Genomic DNA, 18,764 nt, shown 5'->3' on the forward strand with positions numbered 1-18,764 from the left:
ATCAGAAACGACACAAAAATCAAAGGTATGTTTCAAACTGATATACTTATTATATTTAAACCGTGAAAAGTTTTGTCATGGGGTCTGAAATGAACCACAGAGGGGTCTATATGTATAAAGGTTTGGGACTTCTTCACAGCTCTTTTAATGTTTTTGAAAAAAAAACACTCAAATTAAAGCTCAGTCTACATTTCAAACACAGCTTTGCTGTTTCATTTCAAATCCATTTTATTGATGGAATAAGACAGATGAAACGTGACAACACAAAAAATAAATAAAAATAAATCAAATAAAAAATTTAAGAACTTACTTCCAATCTCGGGCGATAAAGTACTGCAACTCCAGCAGCCTGTGTTCACAGTCTTCCACCATCTTCTCAGTGTACAGGTGCTCCATCAGACACGACAGGATCCTGCAGCATCAGCAACACAAACGCGGTCACGTCAAACAGATGCCGAGCAGCAAATCCTATCTAAACATTTTGACTCCCATATCTCGTTAGCAACTCATGGATGCTGAGATGGCGCATACTGTACATAACCTACTTTACATCATGAAACCTGTAGTTTCACATGGTCATACACTCAAATACCGTTAAAATGAAATGAGGAATCCGATTAGGTAAAACTGTGCAATTCATATGTGAAAATATTTCCTATAAATACAACGCAGAAAGAACAGCACCGACCCAAAAAAAGTTGGCAGACTAAGCTGAAATCCACTACGCATTGTTCAACTGAACGATAACACACATTTAAAAATGTTTTTTGTAATTGCAATTTGATTAAACCAAGTGTCATACTCCTGTCATTTTCTCTACTCTCCAAAAAACAGGTGTGTTTAAAACCTGATCCTAAGGCCGATGTTGATCACTTAAGAATTAACACTAATGAATTTGCCCCTTCAGAGATCGTCACAGCAGAAGGTCTTCTGCACTCTGATCTGGCATGAGTTTTTACTTATATGAACAGCAACATTAAATAAAAGTACATAATAAAGACTGCATCGAAATAGCACATAAAAAAATATTACAGAATGTGAAAAGGACTCACATGGGGTCTCCGTTGCGGATGTGCTTGCAGGCAGTCTGAATCACAGACTCACAAGCTTCATTGAGCGCTCGGTCAATGCGGTAATCAGCACCAGGGTCAGCTTCCTGAATCAGAGTCTGGAGCTGAGGAAGGAAAAAAAAAGAAAAAGTGAAACATTTGATTCCAGAAGACATTTAAAACTGATCGTGAAAGGATGACAAAATGGGCCTGAGAGGTCAGGGGCCATATGTATATAATTATATAATTATATATAATAAGCGTTAATGTTTATTGTGTAAAAGTCACAAAGCTGAGTGAAAAGATAAAAGTCAAAAATGATTCACGATCAGTCTCATTGACTGCATTAAAGTAACCAGATTTCTCTGGTAATCAGGGAACTGGCAGAAAACGCTGCTTTTGTGTGTCGCTGCAGAGTCACTATGCAGGACTGAAAGAAAAGGGAGAGACAGCTGATACACAGGGCAAACTGGGAAAACACTGCAGCAAAAAGCAACGTATTTACACGTTGACACTTTGAAGTCAGACTTTGAAAAATAAAGCAGCACTGCTGTGTAATAATGTCTTTATTCCACCTTTCTTCCAGCTCTTTGTTCTTTTTTTTTGCAGCCAATTGTGATGTACCTGTGCAGTCGGACAAAGCTGATTGGAAACCTGTTTATGTATGTAAACATGGCAGAGAAATGCTCCATTCTGGTCCAATTATGGACCAAATATTCAGCTTTCTCACTGGCCTTATAGAAAACAGTGTGTGATTCTGGCTATAAATGATTACACAGAGCTCAATATCAGATTACAGTAAAACAATCCGCAGGATTTTATCCCTGGTTCATCACATTATCTATGCATAAAAGTTCAAGACTTGTAAAATTCCACCCCAACCTTCTACCAATGCCAGCTGTCCCTTAATAAACACAGTCGGCACTAATTATGGTTATTTCCTTACTCACCGCCCTCTGACAGTTGGCATCGATCGCTCCCATGTCCCCTCGGCTGACACTCATTAAGCAGTGCAGCGTCCGTCCTTTGCGGTGCAGCCCAGAGCAGTGTCCCTCGATCTCGCTGCGACAGTGTAGCACAATCTCAGGACTGAGGGAGAAATCCTCCATCAGCATCCTCCTGTAGTCCATCATTTCACCCTGACACTCGCCACTGACCACACGACCTGAAATATACACCGAAACAAACACGGAGTTGTGAGGGTCTGTGGTATGTGAAACACTCAACACACACATATTTTACTAAATATAAAATAATACAGTCTGGTAGATTTTCTCTGCGTTCATTTTTGTCCCATCCTTTGAACCATCCTTAGTCAACTTGCTGAGTGTTGTGTTTCAGCACAAACACAGCTGTATAGGATTGACACTGATTTTATCTTTACAGAGCTGCTTAAAATCAAAGTATTTTAGTTTATTCACGTTCCTTTGACTGTGTAGCTGACATGTCAGTAAAGGCCTAGTGGAAACAGACTGAGGTCATTCAGCTTAGAGTGGCCTCTGACTACCAGATTAACAGCTGAGGAGGATAATTACTGGCTGGGACTGCGAGTGATTGGCAGGCAGCTGCTTACCTCTGTGCACGGCCGACTCCAGGCAGAGCAGCAGGTAGGACAGGCGAGCTTCTCGGGCTCGGGGCATGTTTGTGTCCACACTGCAGCGGTATTTCCTCAGGTCTGACTTGCAGGCTTTGGCCAGCGAGTAGCTCACTTTGTAGTCCTGAGCAATGAGCTTTTGCCTGGTGGTCAAAGCCTCACGGCACTGAGGAAAGACAACCGGCATCACAATACATTATTTCTTAACAACACTTGTATTCATGTTTTCAACAATATCACATTCAGCTTTACTATGATAACGATAACGGTAAAAATGTTTCATTCACTCTCATGTTCTCATATTCAACACTCACCCTCTCAGACATCGCCTCCTCAAATTTGTGGTTAAAGAGACATTTGTAAACTCGTCCTTCCCCAGCCATTGTCTGGAAAATTGCAAAAAAGGCACAACAGCAGATAGGAGTGTGTTTTATTAAAAGAATATTTAACTACTGTATCTGACAGAGAAATTTCACATAATAATAATAATTTTAACTCACGACCAGACCCGTACAGATAACTCTTGAGAAAACTAAGTTATTTTGTTTGATGAGTGTAAAATAAAAACCTTTTAAAACTTCACTTCAAATAAGATACAAGCATAGAATGATTTAAATATTGGAGCACTGAATCAGTAACGTCCATGTTAAAGACAGGCCTGCATTGTGACCAGGGCTGCACCTAACAATTTGATTTTTTCGATTAATCTATAGGTTATTTTATTATTCACTGAGTCGCCCGCGGGACAAAGACCTAATCACCTGAAGTACTTCACAATTGCACAAATCTACACCGAACAAAACACAACAAACTGTAACTTGTTAGAAAGCAGGAAACCTCATGATTCAATGTAAGATTAACGGACTACAGCAACATCAGTTTCTCAAAGTGTAACAAGACTTCATACTGAGCGAAGCCATAAATCTTAGATTTTATGATGTTTGCAGGGGCACAGAGTTCTTGAATCCTCAAGTGAGTTACACCATTCTCTCCGTACGAATCCAAACAATAAAATAGTAACAAGCTTTTAGTCTAAAAACCATGTTATCCAAGAGAAAAATCCTTAAAACCGTCGTTCTTCACTGTTCAGTCGTTGCTAAAAACGCACACTTTCCTTTGTTTCCCCGGTGGTTTTGGCCACATATGAGAAGTAAACACTGACGACCACCATTTTGAAACCAGCCAGTGCTCTGCATCAAGTCCACATCTAAGCATCTACCACAAGGACTGGGCCTTCAATGAGCCTGTGAACCAATCAAACCCCCCGAACCAACCCTAACTGAACTTGGTGGCTGAACACTTCTCGTCCGTTACAGCCAACTAATGGTGTACGCTCCTTTTGATGATGCAACAATATTGTAGCCAATAAAATGATGGTTTTAGGGAAGTATAGTGCAGGCGCTCTGTAAATGGCAGTTGTGCCCATCTCACTGCGTCTATGGGGCAGCACACACACCGACCACACGCAGTACACACAACATTTCAGATACAGATATCTTACTTCCTACTTATGTTAGTCGACATATTTAAGTAATCGATTTTGTCGCCCCACCCCCAACTGTGACCATAAGATACTTTGACTTTATCAGCTCTATGAACAGGTTGGTCCCAGCTTATCTGCAGATTTTATAAAGACATTAGCATGTCCCTGAACATGGAAACTTAATTTAAAGAAACACATAACAAAAAAACAAAATAACAAAGCTTTTAAAACTGGTTCCAATGGGTCAATTATGAGATGGTCAGAGACAGAAGAATCACAAAAAGAAACCAGCATTTATTTATTAAAACACAAAATAATGTTGGTTTAACTTCAACTACTAGTGTTACTCACATTTTCACAGAATCGTTCACGATCCTCACGGCAGGCAAAGTAAAGATATCGGTCCAGGTGGAAGTCGTCAGAAGATAGTTCGGCGACTCTCATAATGGACTTTTTACATTCGTCCTTGATGGTGTGAGCCCCTGGCTGCTCTTCGGCCTCCCGCACCAAACCTTTCTCCAGGCAGGCGATTACCTCGCCCTGAGAGTGGATGTCCTTCACAGAGAACAGACGTGTCGGATAGTCAGTGTCATTTCTCTCTGTTAAGATATGGATTCGTTTTGAGACCACCCTTTTGGCTTCTCTTTGTTCAAATGGTTGAGGGGGACAAAAATTTTACAATAACACACTCCTGTAGTACAATTTATGGCAGAGCTGCTGAATTAGATTGTAGCTGATTAATCCATCGTTAGTTACTGTTCTTCACTGGTCTAGTGTTGAAAATAATGACAATGCAGAGCAAAACATCAAATAGTAAGGTTTACTCTCCCTCCATGGATCATTTTGTCGCCATGTCTTGTATTTTCTCAGTGTGGTGAGAGATGACAGGTGGGAGGTGGGTCTAATCTCCACTACAAGCTGCCACACAACACTGAAAAAACTACCGTGAGAAATTCCTGACTACACTCCCGCTGACAAATAAATAATTTGCTTCAAGTTGCAGTTGTGCCGGTGTGATATCCCATAATAACTGCATGTCTAATGGGCTTATGAGGGTTTAGCTTGGCTTAGCAGAATGGCAACACCTTCAATTTGCTCTGCTTGCTGACAAACTGCTCTCAACACGTGGAACACAGTTCCAAGCGTTTTCAGACACGGATAAATCCTCAGCTCTTAGCCAGGTGAGTTTAGATTTCAGTTTCTGGCAGTGTTCCTCCTCACCTTTTCTCCTGTGCTGATGCTGCCGCAGCGCAGAGTGTTGATGTCGCTGCGACACTTGTCCATGAAGCCGCAGATCAGCCGGTAGTCGCTGAAGACAATGGTAGTCATCTTGGTGATGTACTGGTTGCACTGGTAGTCGCTGATGTTGCTGCGGTGATCCACCAGGCAGGACACCAGGTAACCCTTCCCAAGCTCCTCCGCTGCACATTCTTTAATCTGGGTGAAAACACAAGCAGCGTATTGACTCTGTGCATATGAAAGTATCTGCAGCCAAGATGGGTTTGTGTCGCCTGGATGCCTGAAGCAGATCAGACTACAAATGCTAGTAAGCAAACTAAGACTTGAGGTTTGAATTAAGTATTATTTAAGAATGACAAACTGTCAATCATTCCTCGTCTTAAAAGCCATGTTTGCCGACAGCGTCAGTGGAATAACTTGCTCGGTATTTTCTAACTGCCTCTTTTTTGCCTTATTTTCACATTGTATAAAAAAATTATTTCATGGAGGCAGGAAGATTCTCAGTTTGTTTGGAAATATTATTATGTGCAAACAGTTAAAACTTTATCTGGGCTAATTAGTACAGCACTTTATTCTAAAGTACAGCTACAATTGCTCAGGGAACTGAAATAGCTGTTACAGTTTTTAAGGCTGCGTGAATGTGTATTCGTTTTTTTTGGTCAGCTATGGGAAGAACTACATATGCTATTTTGGCTAAGGGTCGTCCATTTAGACACGCAGAAGAAAAGGCACCATTAGCCTGGAACATAAGGCTGATCAGCACTCTGCTTTGGGGGTCTTGTACTGGCAGGCAGTGTACAGTAAGCTTGCCACAGCCTGTTTGATGACAACAGCTACTATAAACCATGTGGATTACAGGGTTAAGACTGAACTATAAATGTACAGTACTAACAATATTAGCGGGTAAAAGCTTTTTTTATAAACACTACATTTTGTTGAATGCATTGTGCTCTAGTGAATTTACATTGTATGTCCGTAAGGTGCTGGGGAGGTTTGCTTCATTTGTATTTTGTCCATGTCTGTGTATTTGTGTTACAGAGCACTAAACTCTCTCAGGCAGATAAATGTCTCTTCACCATAACAAGGAGAGTGTGTGTAGGAGTATATATTCATTTATTTGTGTTTACTCTATTACAACTACAATGCAGTTTTGCATTAATAAAAATAAAAACACACCTGTTCATGGCTGATACACACATTGAAGATTCCTGCTTATTACAGGGTTGTGTGTACTACAAACTACAAGTGTACACATCTCACTTCCCACAGATCCGACAGCCAAAATACTTGATTTGGTTTAATTGAAGAAAACCAGCTTTGTTGAACAGCCGGAAATATTTTTTTAAACCTTTGGGGTGTCAACATGAGCAGGGATATTCGGTGCTTTGTTCAACTTGCAGCACTATTCGATTTCCAGTGTTCTTATTAATTATGATTGTTCTAAATTTCTTAATTAATATACGCCATTACTGCGCAATCAACACACACAAATTAATCTTTTTAACACACATCAGCCAGACACCACTCCACTCACTTAGAGATATTGACCTACTGTTCTGAAATGAAGAAACATGACATTTGGTAGTCTATGGTGGGTTTACAGCTCCGGGTTACAGACTGGCCGACATAAAACTTGAGTAGAGACAATTAATTGCCCATTTTATTGTCTGCATGGGGATTGTTAGTTTAGAATATGCCCAAAGTTATCCTCAAAAGCCCAGTGCCACTGTGGAGTCATGACATTTCACTTCATAGCTGATATTTATGTAGCATTTTGTTAAAGTGCTGATTTGTTGAACACTAATTTCACTCTTATTGCATTCTGACTTTGCATCAGATGAAACTCAACTCACCTATAAACACAAATATGCTTTGTTTCATATTAAAATTTCTCTCCCTGAAGCACCAGGGAGGTTTGAACTTCTTTATTTGACTAAAAGGGTAAAACATTTCAGTATCATCTGACCATCTCCAGGTTTAATGTATGGCTTTTGCGTCGTTTTCGTTCACCCGTTCCTAAGAAGAGTTAATTTCTGCTAAACCCGGGTGCAGCAGTAAAGAGGAGCTGCGTTGTTCTTTCAGGCCACTACAGCAGCTGTGAGCCCTGACAACAGACAGACAGTCTGGTAATAGATAGAGGTGAGAAAAGGGCTATGAGAATAAGAACAGTTAGACTCAAATACAAGCAATATCCTGAAAGAATAATCACTACGATGACCGAGCAGCTTGGTGACAGTGACTGACCTCCGAGATGGTCGTCTTGCAGACATCCACAGCTACGGACTCAAACTTTGGGTCTGTGGTCAGATTCAGCTTGTAGTTCCACAGCAGCTGGAGGATAGAAGATGCGAACAAATTCACTCTTATTATCCTCGTTGAGACAGAGATTAAATACCTGAACCACCATGACAGCAGTGTCTGGCTCCGTTCAAATTTAAAGGCAAAAACAAACAATACGATTTAAGTAATATGAACATTTACTTTTCTGTTAATAAGCATCCAAAAAACCTAATCTACCTTGTGTCAATGTAGCAAAAGTCAAACAACATGGATGCTGTTCCTGACTGAATGTACCCTACTGTACAGTACAATATATCCACTTTTTGTCCCCAGCATTCAGTGCATTTTCTGGCTAATCTACATTATATAGAAGCCTTGAACGCACGTCAACAGGACACACAAGTCTAAGACACAAAAACAACTGGGAAACTTAACTGGTAACTGTGAGTGATGTATAACTACTAAAAATTCAGCCAGTTTCAGAAGAGTATCCAATCAGTACGTTCTCAGCACAAAGTTATATGATTTGCATAGTGAAAAGGTTTTAACAACAACAACAAAAGGGAAATTTGGTTGAATAGTGAGTTGTTGTTTTTTTTTTTATACCTCTGCATTATATAATGATCATTTCAACAGCACTTCAATACCAAAAACCAGCTTGACACTGAAACACAGTCACTGAAAGGCTGTTGAAACAGATTTGTGTCAAATGCAAACACTTAAAAAACATGTTCACTTTTCAAGCTCATCCAACTGAGCTAAGAAAGGAGGCAAATCAGTGGTTTTAAGGTGGAATTGTTCAGTTAATTCGATCAAACTCGGATATTTATAAATCTATTAAACTGTAAATTAGCAAATCAGTGGTTTTCTGGCAATCAGGCAAATGTAGGCACCATAGTCATTTATATGTCCATGGAGGAGGATTTTATATATATTTTTCTACAATTCTTGAAGAACATGAATAATGCAGATAAGTGGAGTTCTATGGTGCAATACCCAGAGTAGAGACACTTACGTGGTTGCATTCGGCTGCAATCTCAGTGTCCTGAAAGAGAAGGAGATAAAAACATTAGAGCATGAAACTTATACATACGGCTATTTATGATTCAAAACTAAAAGTGACAATACACATCAGAAAACTGGGGAGATTTTATTTAATTAACTTATTTATTTAAAAAAACAAACTTCCTGGAAATGGGCTTGTTGCAATGAATGATGCTGGACTAACCCTGTTTGCTGTGCGTTAAATTCTTCAGGTCACACACAGTGCGGCTCATCGCATGTCATATGCAACTTTCTAGTCCTATATGTGTTAATGTAATATGGACATATTTTAGAGAGGTAGAGGGGGTTAACCTGAAATCCAGCCCCCTTGGCTGCACCATTGCTTCACAAAATGCTTCCTTTCAGTGAGGCAGCCCCGAGTCCAGACACAGCTTCAGAGGCTAGTGTGGCTTCAGTTATTTTCATGCTATGCTGCCTTAATCTAAGGTGACCTGTCCAGTTTGCTGCCTCAACATGTGGCGCCCACCTTTCCCTTTAACATGAACTCCAAATCACTGCTGGATTCCCAGTGGAGAACCGACTATGTGCATCTCACTTACAGGAGTCCTGCAGACGCCCAGAGAGTTTGACCATTTACCACACGGCAGCCGCAGCATGAGCCGGGAATAGGCCGACTGTGTGTGTTATACCAAGCATGTGCTCATTGTGTGCTTTACACACAAGTGTCACGAGGCTCTTCATCTAGACAGTAAATTCATTGTGATGAGGGGTCTCACTCTGGTTATACTGAGGAGGAGGTCAGTAGAGAGACCAGAGCTATAAACAACACAGATCTGACTCTGTGGTCATCTAGGGAGGAGAATACAGTAAATGGTCCTGACTTGGACAGACTGGTCACCGCCGACACACCCAGCACAAGGGCAGCACAGTGGGACCAGTTAAAATAGTCCCTTGTTGTTTTCTGACGTCAGTTTGAAGTATCACAGCAAAAGTTCTGTATACTTTCACAAATGAGATTTAGGTTTTTTTCCCCCCTTTTCATTAAATTTGCAAAACAAAACAAAAAACTAATAACGTGTTTTAATTTGATTTGTATCAGTTAGTGCTAACAGTTTTATACAGTTCACCTTATGCAGCCTCGCCTCCTCTCTCCCACTGCACCAAACTGAGACACTATATTTGCAGTTTTCCAATAATCGGGTCATTACAGTGCATTTGAATTCATCCCCAGTTACCCAAAAAACGGGGTTTCTAAACACTTTTCCAAGCAACAGACAAGAACACCTGTAGCCATAGTAACGGTATAGCTGACAAAGTATTCTCAACACGAATTTATTAAAAGTATTAAAAATACAGCAATAAATGTGACTAAAATCACTGATGACGGCAAGATTAAGAAAAACGAAATTCAAACAAACACCAGCATTTTGGTCAAAGACTTTGTGGCTTTGACAAAGTCCCCACTCAGTAGAAAATGCACAAACGATCACATATATTGTGTATTGTTTTTCTGCCTAAAAATACCAAGAGATGTTTTTGTCCTCATCAGTCAGCCAAAAGTGCCACTGTGACTGACTGCTCCCCCCTTATCCTGAAGAGAGAGACTGTATGAAGAAAGTTCAAGAAACAAGTTGGAATTTACTTGGGCAATAGCTGAGAAAGGGAATAAAGGTCCTCTTATTTCCCTTTTTGTCTTATTCTGAAGTTGTGTTGCATAAAACATAAACATTTCTTCTCATAGCACCATGCTATCATGTTTTCTTATTGCCTTAGATATTTTGCAGCCCTGTGTGCACTTTTAAAATGTTTTGGATAAAAGGGTCAAGTTCCAAATAACTAAATGTAAAGAGAAATAGAAGAAAGACACAACACCCCTCGACAGAATGACAAATACTGGATTTAAGGACTTGGTGAAGACGCCGAACAAGCGGTGGGCCCATATCTTTTGCCTCCTACACATACTACATTTCATCCAGCCTGTAATACAACAGCTATAAAGATCAACAGTGAGCGTAGATATTAATAAGAAAAAAAAGAAATTTAACACTTAAAAGGAAATGTAAAGTGTGTTTAACCATCAGCTTCCTGTAGCATTGAGAATTACCTCATGCAAAGCAGCAATGTCAGTTCAGAAACTTAATGGCACTTAAAAGAGGAACGATTAAAAAAACAAGGGTTTCTAACATGATTTCATATTTATGTTGTAAGACAATGTTAGTCATAAAACATACAGTGTGCTGCTATATCTACTGCCTAGAGGTTTTGGTTCAGGCAGGTTCCAAATTAATTTTATTTTATTTATTTGGATTAAACAGAGTCACTTCAAGGCAGCATAGGTTGTCCTGTAAAGGCAACACACCACAGCCAGTGTGTCAGTGGAAGCCCGGTGAGCACAGGGTTAACCTGAATAGAGCTGGCCAGTCTCACACTGGATCAAACAGCACAGACTTTGGTTTTATACTGTGGGTTTCTGGAGCAGCCAACAGGCCACAGGGAAAACCCCACCTTCACACACACACACACACGCTGCACAAATCCACCTCTGGACTGAACAGCCAAGCATCACATCAATCTACTGCAACGCACAATGTAACTAATGTGGGTGTCGATCCACTTCTGCCTGGGGATGTGTACAAAGCTGAAACCGCTCATCTGTTTAGGTGGGTCAAGTCCAAATTGCTGTTTAACACAGTGACAGGTTGTAAAAGCTGTAACCAAACACTACAAGACAACATACAACCCAGCATGGCTGACACACACTTTCAGACTGAAAATGTTCTGTCTGAAAGGGCGTGGAACGTTGTTTACCCACGTTCCAGCTCCGCTCGGTGAATGTGAAATAAATAAAAAATGCAAATCTGTCAAGACCACCACCTCACCTAATAACTGCAGTTAAAATAAACCTAATCAACTGTCCTCATTTCGTCTTGGGAACACTGGCGCGAGGCTCAGCTATAATTGGAAGAGGCTGAGAGAAAAAGAATAATTGAAACATGGAGGGATAGAAAACAGAGAGAATCCAGAGGGAAGCCAGTTAATTCCAACACTTCTTCATGAAGCAGAACAGTTGTGCGTTCAGTTAATGCAGCTTTCACCATCCTTACATTCATAGCAGGCTACTACGGACAACATGCTGAATGTATAATTACATAGCTGGTCCAATTGTTTGGACCAGCTGGTTTCTATTAATGCAACATGAAAACAGCCAAGACTTTAATTAAATAGTGCTTTACCCAAATATTATCAGAAGAGTAATGCATATTTGTGTACATTTAAATAAAATTATTACATTGTTCTATAACTAATTTTCCCCCTCCCACAGACAATTTAATGATGAAGTCGTTTGGTTTATTAAAAAAAACTAAATACTGATCATAACAATAGTAAGCAAAAGTTCTTCAAATTCTTAGATAGGAAAATTTTTTTTTTTTAAAAAAGAAAGTTTATAAAGCAAATCTTCACAAAGAAGGTCGAATCAGGACATTTTTGCGTTTTGCTTGAGAAAAACAGATTTAAAGAAAAACTTGATCATGATTCTCAAACTAATCGACAGTTTGATAAGCTAATGCACAAGTTATTTGATTGATTATGCTTAATGTTATTTTACACAATAAACTATTGGTTATAAATACGAGTTGGAAAAGATGGTGAAACATAAAATGTATTACTTGGTTTTGTTATGTCACCGGTTCCCCAACTCAATTTCCTTTCTTGGAGACGTTGCTCCCTCTGGCCACTAGGGGCATAACCCATTCATAACCCCATCGCGGCTGACACACCAGAAGAAGCAGCAGCCCAGGAGGTGACCGCCGCAAAGAGTCACAAAACTCTGCAATTTCTTAGCATTGTTGTATTTTCGGTTCCCTTGTCCCAAAGTCTGTGTGTTTTGTTTTTCCTTAGATGCCTGCAAAATTGTTTGACTAGAGCAAAGTCCGGAGACTTTTGTGTTAAATTCTAACATAAAACTCAAAAGTAACTGTCACACTCTGACTCTTTTAGTTTTGTAACAAAGAAAAATAAAATGAGTGGTGACCGAATGGCTGTTGAACACAGGAACTTATACTATTTTCATGATCACTAGCTAGATCAGATTGTGCTAATCCGAAAGGCTTTAGAATACGTTAGTGCAATAACCCAAATTACAAATGGGAAGTTCAGTGGTGGTAATGATGGACCTGCAACCTATGATGCAACCATAGTGAACAGCAGCTCTTTATATCTGCCCATTATATTGAGCCTTCAACAACCTTTACGTGTGAACATGAACAAGCCAAACATTGATGACATTTGTGTTTTACTGGAAGTGCTTTCAAACACAGGCGAAGACTAAGTGGATGATTTTTAGTGTGTCATTATCATAAAATAAGTAAATCTATAAAATGTCAAATTTCTGAGAAAAACAAAACAGCCAGTTGTTTCAGGGGACACCTTCTAAATATCCTTTTCTTTCTGACAAAACACTTAAAAAGCAATATTTGGCATTTTATTAACTGACCTTAAAAACAGCTGTGGATATTAATTTGTACTCTGATTAAAAAAATTCCTGTGAGCTTGAGCATTTATATACATTTGCAAGTTAATTTCACACTTCACAGATGACAGTCCAGCAAATATGGAGCCATTTGCATAAAGATAGTGAAGCAGAGACGGAGAGAGAGAGAAATAAAAAAAGTCACAAATGAAATACTCTGGTGGAAATCAGCACACCAGACAAAAAGTCAGCAGACTGTTATTCAGCAGCGGCTATAAAGTCTGAACACAGGGTCACAGTGAGAACGTGTGCTTCATTATCAGTCGGCCAATTTAAGATTAACCACGGATGACTGGAGGCACCACATCAGCGCACAGTAACTGTTTCACTAATATTTCTTGAACCTACAACTTTTTCCTCCCTCTACTTGGGCGGAGTAGATTTCAGCTCATGTGTGTGACAGCTGAGCCCGATTTCACCAACACTGACAACACACAGAAAAGAGTGAAAAGAGGCCCGTGATGTTGTTGACATGGCATCAAACCGTGAGATCCAGCTGAAGGAGTCGTGTATGGTAACAGTTACCTGTCAGCGGAGAGTGAGCAAACGTTTTGGCACGGCCACTCAGGGGTTTCAGGCCAGGTTAATGTTTGCTTTGGGAGGAGTTTGTCATTCTTGAACCACCTGTTAGTCATTACAGTTACAATGTCAAACAAAAAAAAGTCTTGCAATCTGCTTGATAACGTCTAAATGAGAACTGGCCTTAATACATCCAAGCCCTGTACACAACTGTGTTCTCTAGCAGTATAAAACAATTCACCTGAATCCCTCCTTGCTGTGTGTGGGTTCACATTATGGCTTTGGCTCAGCTAAAGGCCACTGCCTCCATGACTTTGTTCCAGTATTTCCTTTTATTGTTCGGAGAACCAATGACAAACTTTCCGACTAACCCTGGTGAATAAAAGGACTTTCCTGTTGTAAAGTCGTCTGCTGTGTTCTCCTAAAAGGTTACCAGTGTTTGATTAATATCAGATTTTTTTTGCTGAACCATTTCCAAACAAGAGAGCAAACAATTCGGTAACTCCTCCTTAGACCTAACAAGAGGTTCAATAACTCTCTGACATGCAAGATGCCAACACTTGTAGCATCAGTGTTCTAACAGACAAAACAGTTACAGTGATATTTTAGAAAATAGTTTTCTTTCAACTTCTTGGCAACAGTTTGGGGAAGGGCACTCCTGTTTCAACACGACAATGTCCCTATGTATAAAATCAGTCTTTAATCACAGACATCTGATGTGGAGGAATATGACTGGTCTCACTTTTAAGCCTGCACCTCCTTTAACACCAAGCTAGTGACAGTGCAGGTTAGGAGTCAGTGCCACATTTTACAACCTGATCTTTGGTTTTTGAAAGCAAAAGTCTGTGCTAGTCTTTTCCGGGGGGGGAGGGGCTGAGAAAACTGACAAGACCAAGTAAAGCTTTGCTCTAAAGTAAACATCAATGTGTCATTTATCAAATTTGTTTAACAGCAATGTGATTGATACCATTACAGTTAATGCTATATAAGCATAGCTTAAGCATAATAACGACTAATATTACTCTTAAAATTAGTGTTGTTGTGTAGGACAATCACTATGCAAGTGATTACAACAGGACACACAAATGTATCTGAACACTGTTTGGATGCAAATGAAGGCTCACTAAGACATTAGTCACATCTGTAAAGTGATGATGTAGTAATGTGTTGGTGTTGTAATAAATGGCAGTGTTGCTGTGGAAGCAGTGAAGTAATGACATGGCTCTGCAGGGGCTCTCGAACCAGCTCCATGCACCATGTTCGTGTTGCTCAAAAATGGGTATATGGTGCTGCTGTGTGTGAATGGGAGGCGATCTCTGCAGGATGTTCAACATCTGGTGGGAACTAGAACCACAGAGGGTGTGTGGGGAGAACTGCCTGTTTTCCATGCTGCTAACAGGTTATTATTAGACCTACTGAGCTACAACAAGTATGATTTAATGCAGCATTTCTGTTAGCTGGCCGACCCTCATTGATATAAACAAGGTTTATGTTAAATTGAACATTCCGATACGCTTTTTCAGATGTAAACATTGCTCATTTTTAAAATTCAACAGTTTGAAACCATTTGTCTTCTATTTCACCAAGACAGGAACTATTGTGGGCGGAAAACTTAAATAACCAACATCTAAATCTGACAGATAAAGTCCCAAGAATATAGGCAAGTACAGTACTTCAGCAGACAAAGCTTTTAGACTTGTGTCTCTGCCGGCTGGGGATACGGCCCAGGGGAAAAAAACAAAAAACAAACTCCTCCTAAATATCAGAAAAGCTCCGACGTGCAGTGATATTTAAATAAAGTGCTGATACTGAGTTTGAGGTTCTGTGTTGCTCTACAGGTACAAAAAAAAAAACCTTGCTGAATATACACCAGCAAATGTGTTTTTAAAAAGGACACTGTCCTTAACGTTCTGACACAAAGAAGTTTCCTGCAGCCAATAGGCTGAAGCCAAGTCTTCAATCTCCTCACAGCGGACTCTGATGCTTTGCACCACGTCCACAAAACCACAGCCAGCAAAAGGACTGACAGCGGGCAGGCCAGAGACACACAAAAATGCTACCAGTCTAAAATCAGCCGGTAATGTCACCCTCCAACCAAAGAACAGCAGCAGAATGCCAGCTGGAAGACCTGTATCTTCATACAGAAGATGGACCAGCTCCACAGTACCTGCTGGTGCTGGGTGGTGAGACGGGATGTCTCACACAAAACCTGGGTCCACTGGGCTGCAAAATGCATTCAAAACACGAGAATCTGGACTTTTTCAGGAAAAAAAAAACAGCTCACAAAGTGCTGACAAACCTTGACACAAAAGAATAAAAAGTAAGATGTGGTTGGACAAGCAATTATTGATTTATCTTGTATTACAACATTTACAGGAGATTAACTTATGTCATTTCTTTGTGAAATAAGCAGATGTTAATCTGAGGGTGGTTAAAAGGTTACACACAAAATGGGCACGGACACACCTCTAAAAACCAAACTCTACCATGCAAAGAAAGACCCAGATAAAACAAACAAGATCCAGAAATTCTGGTCTTCTCTTAGCCTGAGCTCATCTAAAAGGGACTGAGGTGAAGTGGAAAACCGTCCTGTGGTCTGAGGAGTTAAAAATTTGAAATTCTTATTCGGGGATGCTGGATGCTAGATGCTAACAAGGAAGAGGAGAGGGACCATCTGACTTGTTACCAGTGCACAGTTCAAAAGCACTTATAATGGTGTGTGTGTGTTTGTGGGGGTGGAGGGGCATTAATGCACCCAGCATGGGAAACATGCACTTCTGTGGGAGGAGGAGGCCCAGAAGTGCTGAGTAGCTGAAATCCCATATCAAGCAAGAAAGGGGAAACAGTTTCTCTTTGAAAATTGAAGCTATTGGTCATCTCGGTTCAAACACCGAGTGTGTCCTTAAACGGAGTAAAGAAGAAAAAGAATGAACATCAGATACGATCGTGCTGATTTTTCAGTTCATTCAGCATTGACGTGGTATCAAACAGGTACGTACCAGTCTAAATAAATGTCAGCCAGCAGCCTGAAACCGGCACAGAAGCCAGTGAGATGACACTGATAAGCTGAAGAGCACACGTCACACCACCAGCATGTCAGAACAAGGGCAGCATTTAAACTCGGCACTTCCCTGAGATCTTAAATGAGGCGGCACACCGAGGTTTTGAGGTCATTTATTTCCCCTGTGCTGAAAATATCAGACAGGATACCACAGTTTGTTTGAGCTGCATTAAATAAATAATGTAATGACAACTGTTTTCATAAAGCAATATCCCCCCCTCCCCCTTCGATCATTTCATGTACGACAGAAAATAATAAACAATCTATTTTAGTTTCCTTTAACCTTGGGTGATATCTCTGACTTAAGGGTCAAACTATCAATTCAATTGCAGATTAGTTTGCGGATTTTTTTTATCAATTATCCATCCAGCCAATCCTTCATTATCTTTACATTATGTTAAGGGTTGCATGGTGCAGGAGCCATAACATAACATCCCTTTATGACGTCACACATCGAGAGTTTTCTGACTGGTCTTGTGAAGCTGCCCATCTGCAATTATGAAGGATGCACTTTCCTTAGATTTTGCGTATCTACACACACTGGAGACCCATGTAAACATACAAAACTAATCAAAGGGGATTTCCCATAATGGGTAGTACAATTCCTTTTCCACCACTCCACTAATCGTTTCAGCTATAGTTCATTTTCTCATTTACAGCTGTGTACAGTAAGGAAGTACATGTACTCGGGTCCTAAACTTAGGAGTGACCACCCAGCTACAAAAATCTACAATAATGGTACCTTGTAATTTATTGCACGCCTGTATAAAAGCCAAAACCCTCACTGGGCATTTTTTTAACAACTAAATCGCTCATTCATATTTAACTTATGCCTGAAAAAAAGAGTCTCCCATTCTCCAGCAGCTAACTGTTCTGCGTTTTCTCCAAAAGACTCAGCATTTATGGATGACGTAGAGGTGACGTCTTGATTTGGAGAGAGCAGAAAATGGCCACAAATAGAGGCTCGTCTAAGCTGGTGTAAGCCCCTGTTGTAGCATATAGAGAGCTCTCAGTCTGCTGTGGCTCTATTGTCGACAAGCAGCTAATGAGAAGTGAATGAGCAGTCAGCTGCCAGCAGCCACAGTACTGGGTTGATGTCTCAAGATGCATCTAAATGGATCCAAAGGTCACACAAGCAACCTAGTGACCTGAAAAATCACAAGTTCAGAAAAAGAGAAAGCCAGGGGAAAAACTCTTCTTCAGTGTGATTAGGTGATGAATAACCGTCCACCTTTCTTTAAGAATGACCTTTGGACTGAGTTGAAACAGGACACACAAGCCCAGCAGCTACTTGTTGCACATCAGGAAAAGTTATCGGATTAGTTAAGCGTGTGAACATACGTGTGAGTTAATGTGTAAACACCTCCCTTCTCCACCAAATCACCACTCGTTCAGCTTCAAAACGGTCAAGTTCGATTATTGATGACCAGAGCTCAAACTGTGGATGCGGTCCGTTGGTCAAAGGAAAGAAAACGAGTCAACATTTTGTTTGGCCCTGAAAACTTTGTTGAAAGAATATAAACACATAAGATTTGCTTCTTTTCGTAATAGGTCCATTTGAGTACACGTGGGTTTTCAATCTAGCTCCTAAGAAATTCAGACATTTAAAGACAGACTGACTAAATGTCAGGCGATGTGTCAAAGAAATAACCAGTCACTTATGTAATGAATACTTTGTCGCTGTTTCGTCAGCTTAAAACATGCTTTACACTTGGCACTTACATTCCAAGCATGGAATGGTGTTTGCAGACGCCTAATCTGATGCTGGAATTTGGGCTGGTAAAATCCCTGACATGTAACATAACGTGTCAGTAACAAATGTGTCATGTGTTATTGACACTGCTATTGAAAAGGGAAGATAAAGTTTTATCATATCTTTCTCTGGTGAGGTGTTGCCCAAACATGTCAGGACAGTCACCATCCAAGAGCCAGAGATCCTGGTGCAGCCTCGGGCTGAAGTGGGAGGCCACTGTCAACGTTCCCCAGGGGACCAGGAGAGTCTC

General features: G+C 40.3%; 1 protein-coding gene across 3 annotated transcripts in view; it reads right to left on the reverse strand.

The window, feature by feature from the left end:
- The window catches only part of glg1a (golgi glycoprotein 1a), a 34,514-nt gene that overhangs the window by 14,385 nt on the left and 1,365 nt on the right, over positions 1-18,764 (reverse strand). For 2 of the 3 annotated variants that reach the window (XM_067492939.1, XM_067492940.1), the window contains exons 2-10: positions 8,661-8,690; positions 7,610-7,696; positions 5,348-5,563; positions 4,478-4,681; positions 2,958-3,029; positions 2,623-2,809; positions 2,000-2,214; positions 1,053-1,174; positions 311-412 (exon numbers count right to left, since the gene is read on the reverse strand). In XM_067492939.1, coding sequence (XP_067349040.1) covers positions 311-412; positions 1,053-1,174; positions 2,000-2,214; positions 2,623-2,809; positions 2,958-3,029; positions 4,478-4,681; positions 5,348-5,563; positions 7,610-7,696; positions 8,661-8,690 — 1,235 coding nt within the window. Of the gene's footprint in view, positions 1-310; positions 413-1,052; positions 1,175-1,999; positions 2,215-2,622; positions 2,810-2,957; positions 3,030-4,477; positions 4,726-5,347; positions 5,564-7,609; positions 7,697-8,660; positions 8,691-18,764 lie in introns of all 3 variants that reach the window. The other variant, XM_067492941.1, reaches the window with a different exon arrangement.

Source organism: Channa argus, chromosome 23, assembly GCF_033026475.1.
Source record: "Channa argus isolate prfri chromosome 23, Channa argus male v1.0, whole genome shotgun sequence".
In the NCBI taxonomy this organism is placed as follows: Eukaryota; Metazoa; Chordata; class Actinopteri; order Anabantiformes; family Channidae; genus Channa; species Channa argus.